Raw genomic sequence first — 4,808 nt, 5'->3', positions numbered from 1 at the left:
TAGTCTTAACTCCTAATTATGGTCTGCAGATGCGTGGGAGTAATGGTACGTGTAGGTTGTGTGTGAGAGGGGCGTACACCCTTTCTTGTAACAGGCTCTGGTTTCATTGAAAAGGGAGACAAAAGGATATCATTTTAGATTTCTATCACAGTCACATTTTTATTGTTGCTTACATGTAATTGTGTGGTTTTATAATTAATTGATCATGAAGGGAGACAAAAAGATATCATTTCAGTTTTCTATCACATTTTATTGTTGGTTAATAGTTTGTCATAACTCCCAATCATGGTCTGGGGAAGGTCGGGAGGCCATGATTGCTTGGGAGGAGGTCGGGAGGCCATGGTCGGGAGGAGGTCGGGTAGCCATGGTCGGGAGGAGGTCGGGAGGAGGTCGGGAGGCCATGGTCGGGAGGAGGTCGGGAGGCCATGGTCGGGAGGAGGTCGGGAGACCATGGTCGGTAGGGCATGGTCGGGAGAAGGTCGGGAGGAGGTCGGGAGACCATGGTCGGGAGGAGGTCGGGAGGCCATGGTCGGGAGGAGGTCGGGAGGCCATGGTCGGGAGGAGGTCGGGAGGCCATGGTCGGGAGAAGATCGGGAGACCATGGTCGGCTGTGTCTGACAGGTGCTTACGTCTGTAACTCGTTCTTACCTATGCAGAGAAAATGAGTCAGCTGATCATCACAGGTCCAACCGGGCGGGCAGGACGCAACAGAACACCACTGTATGGCTGGGAAATAACAACAGACACAAATTGTCTTCATTTGCAACATTATGCCCGAAGGCTAATTGCTTTTACACAGCCAAGTTTACGGTACGGTACAATACAGTAATAATGAACAGACATCTGCTGTCTAGAAAAAAACTTAATATACTTCTGCTACTACGCTTGCTATCACGAGGTTTGACTTCTTCTTTGAAGGCAGTGGATAACGAGAAGTCTCATGTTGAGCATAATGAGTGGATTTTGTGATCTTAGTAGAAACACGGTCTTTTGGTGATCTTCTAGGTGATGAAAGGATGGAGAAATTGTGGTAACCGCTTTCATACCACAACGGATGAATTTTTTTTAATTTACATATATCATGTATTTATAGTAATATTTTGCAAACTACTTAATGTGCACTGACAATGTTGAGACAGGGATACTCTACGATCTTTGTTGCACTCACACATCAAGCATCCACAACACTTTTTAGACCGTTTGAATTGGGTCCTTCCCATTGTGAGTGGGTCAAACCGGTGGGGTCATGTGGCGCAGTCGGTAGCGCGTTCGGCTCACACCCCAGAGGTTGTGGGTTCGAACCCTGCCCATGTCACCGATCTTGTGCCCTTGGGAAAGGCACTTTACACGACTTTCCTCACTTCACTCAGGTGAAAATGAGTACCTAGCTTCGGTTAGGGACGTCCCTCGGATAGGACGTTAAATGGAGGTCCCGTGTTTGGGAGAGCCACACCCCATGCACGTTAAAGAACCCACCGCACTTATCGAAAAGAGTAGGGGATCTTCCCGGTGTGAGTGGTTCAAAACTTACAGTCCGGTCTTACGCAGCTTGTACATGTGCGCACATGTACAAAACTGGTGTGTTACGCCTGAAGGCGGTTTACCGGTTATGCGAAACAACAAACAAACAAACAAAAACCTTACTGTCTGGTGTCCGGGTTTTCATATTGAAGACATCTTGAAAAGGTGATGGTCACCTGTTTTGTCAATCGTTTCGCACATTCCATGACAATAAAGCAAAAATATTCTTTTGAACACTCTTGAAAAATGCTGAACCATTTCTTACCCACGTGATTCTCGCAGAACTTTCCGTCGAAGCCGCTGCGGCATGTGCAGACGGTGTCTGTTCCCCCGAAACAGGAGCTGCAGTTTCCGCCGTGCAGACAGACGTTGTGTTCACACGGGGCGGTTTCTGAGTAAAGATAAATGTTGTGCAATGCTATTCGCAATTCAATACAGTATTATGATATACGTAAGGTCCTGTTCTGTTGATGTTCTGTTATGCACTTTCATGTTTTCTTGTGTTGTGTTGTGTTGTGGTATAATGCGTTGAGGTATAGAGAACAATATCATGTTCAATTAGCACCTTATCATTGCGAATAGAACTACATACAAGTTTATGTTTCCCTTGAGCCCCGTACCTATGTAAATGAGGCTTACTTCAAAACGTCCCATTCGAAACCTACGTCGAACATCAGATTGCCGTTCATGTAGCTACATGTAGCTACATGTAAAATGACCGGACTGATAGATATAGCTGTGTTGCTCCATACAGGAGGTTGTACTTACCGGATTGACAGATGTAGCTGTGTTGCTCCATACAGGAGGTTGTACTTACCTGATTGACAGATGTAGCTGTGTTGCTCCATACAGGAGGTTGTACTTACCGGATTGACAGATGTAGCTGTGTTGCTCCATACAGGAGGTTGTACTTACCGGACTGACAGATGTAGCTGTGTTGCTCCATACAGGAGGTTGTTTTAGCCTTGTGGCCGTCCGCATTGTCCAATAGGACGCACAGCGCGCAGGGCATGCCGGGAGAATCTTCTGCCCAGTCCAAACCGGCTACCTGGTCTGTCAATAGTGAGACAAGTATCTTGTTAGGAATCCTTAGTGAGACAGAATTGTTTAGCCGGTAAAACATAAGATATTTGACTTTTCTTATACACAACCAAGAATTCTTCCTACGTCCTTTATTTACGTATGCAAAGTTTTGCTAACAAAAGTGTTTTGTTTATTTGTTTGGGATTTTATTTATGAAACACTGGCCACATCTTATGAAGGACTGGGTAGAGAATATAATAGAAGAACGGCACAGCTTACAAGAATGAAGTACATATAGTTTTATCCCTACACATACACACAATATCGTTTTATCCTTATACGTTTATTCACCAGTTTCCCGTCCCCAGAATGCAATGCGAAAACAGGGGGCTAACCGTCATTTGCATAGGACAGGAAGGTTTCAAGTTTATTTATTTCACCAGGGCATACCTCAGATCAGTTGATCTGATTTTCAGGTATCCCTGGGCGCACATTAAAAATAACATTACACAAGTTCAACGCAACAATATACAACAAATGTTACAAACATTTACATATCATACAAAACAATCACAGTATACAATATAGGCACAGTTGTAGGCCCATGTAGAATGATACTGTTGACGTTAAACAGCTTGCTTTTCACTGTGTTTTGAGGTGTTGGGGTATTTTATGCTTAAATTACTATGGGCTGAATCTGACAACAAATAGAGAATGAAGCTTTTGTGTTCTTTTTACAACGAACATGTGGTTTGTAACGTTACAGAATCAGTATAGCGTTATCACTATAATGTTACAAACCGCATATTCCAAACAATTCAATCTGTGTTTGTTTTCGGATTCAACCCATAGTAATTTAATTAACGTTGAGCATATATAAGCTCTTTAACGCCAACAGGATCATTTCGATGCCTTTCTGTCCTATGCAAATGACGGTTAGCCCCCTTTTATCGCATTGCATGGGATGGGAATGGGAAAAATTAATAATTTCAATTAGTTTACCGAAAACGCTAGGTTGGTCACTGAAGACGAGCTTGTCGGAAGTGACCTTTGTGCCGATCCAGTGGGAGTCACTGTTGCCTGCTGGGATATGGTTGCTAAGGAACCGCTGTTTCCCGGGATCCTTCACGACGGCCAGGTGCCCGCCCTCGGCGCGACACGCCTTCTCCGCCGCGAAGTGGGAGGACGGGGCCGGGGAGAACTTGTAACAACTGCCGCCGTCAACAACTAAAGAAAGGGAAAACAATAGTTGGGACATTGAAAGTAGCCGTATGGCGTAGCGGTAGCGTGTTAGGCCCAGGCCCAAGAGGTCCCGGGTTCAAATCCTGCCCAGTGTCACCGATCTTGTGTCCTTGGGAAAGGCACTTAACATGACTTTCCTTACTTCATTCAGGTGTAAATGAGTACGTTAAATGGAGGTCCCGTGTTTGGGAGAACCACACCCCACGTACGTTAAAGAACCCACCACACTTATCGAAAAGAGTAGGGACCTTCCCGGTGTGAGTGGTTCAAACAGAAAAAGATATACATTTAGATACATGTTATTGTGCTCAAATAATGTATAATATTGGATGAAATCTTTAAAAGTGACAAATTCAACGCTTTATACAGTAATTTTGTCATATTCTATGTGTGCTTTTCGTGTCGACAGTTTCTTTGTCACTCACTTATTTACTCACTAATGGAATATACCTATCAACTAATCCTTACCCATATCTCAGACCTTTCTTTCTCGTACCTATTATAAGTTATCTAAACTAGCCCATTTGGCCCATGTAGAATACGTGAATATGCAACAAAAGTCATTGTCATTTCTTAAGCCCACCTGCCTCACACCTGTCTCCGGCGGTGCCTTTGGGACAGTCGCAGGTGTAGCCGCCGATCTGGTCCACACACGTTCCGCCCCCCAGGCACGGACTGCTCGAACACTCGTCCACATCTGAAACAGTGTGGTGGTTAGGATCGATAAAATCAGGCATTCATGTAATATAAATGTGGGGTAGGGCTAATGCTAGGTATACCTGATCTATTGGTCTATTTTAATACCGGTCGCCACCAAACTTGAGATCTACTTGGAGACTAAAGCCCTGTTCACATGAAAACGTATGAACCGTGATTCGGGTAAATCGCATTACTAACTTCTTTCTCACGTGCCACACGTGCCTTTTAAACCGTGCCCGAGTACGATTCGACTAAACTACTGTTGTTTGATGAAAACACGAAAGGTGGCGTGTTATCAATGTCAGAGGTCAGCGACCTGCTTC

General features: G+C 44.6%; 1 protein-coding gene across 1 annotated transcript in view; it reads right to left on the bottom strand.

Moving 5' to 3' along the window:
• Positions 1–625: 625 nt before the first annotated feature.
• Positions 626–4,808, bottom strand: part of LOC109475952 (fibropellin-1-like) — an 8,204-nt gene continuing 4,021 nt past the window's right edge. The window contains exons 5-9 of the mRNA XM_019776761.1: positions 4,370–4,483; positions 3,547–3,771; positions 2,437–2,574; positions 1,787–1,912; positions 626–726 (exon numbers count right to left, since the gene is read on the bottom strand). Coding sequence (XP_019632320.1) covers positions 626–726; positions 1,787–1,912; positions 2,437–2,574; positions 3,547–3,771; positions 4,370–4,483 — 704 coding nt within the window. The remainder of the gene's footprint in view (positions 727–1,786; positions 1,913–2,436; positions 2,575–3,546; positions 3,772–4,369; positions 4,484–4,808) is intronic.

Source organism: Branchiostoma belcheri, unplaced genomic scaffold (assembly GCF_001625305.1).
Source record: "Branchiostoma belcheri isolate BF01 breed outbred unplaced genomic scaffold, Haploidv18h27 scaffold358, whole genome shotgun sequence".
In the NCBI taxonomy this organism is placed as follows: Eukaryota; Metazoa; Chordata; class Leptocardii; order Amphioxiformes; family Branchiostomatidae; genus Branchiostoma; species Branchiostoma belcheri.
Note: the sequence above shows the minus strand (reverse complement) of the source record. Positions and strands in the feature narration are given on the sequence as shown.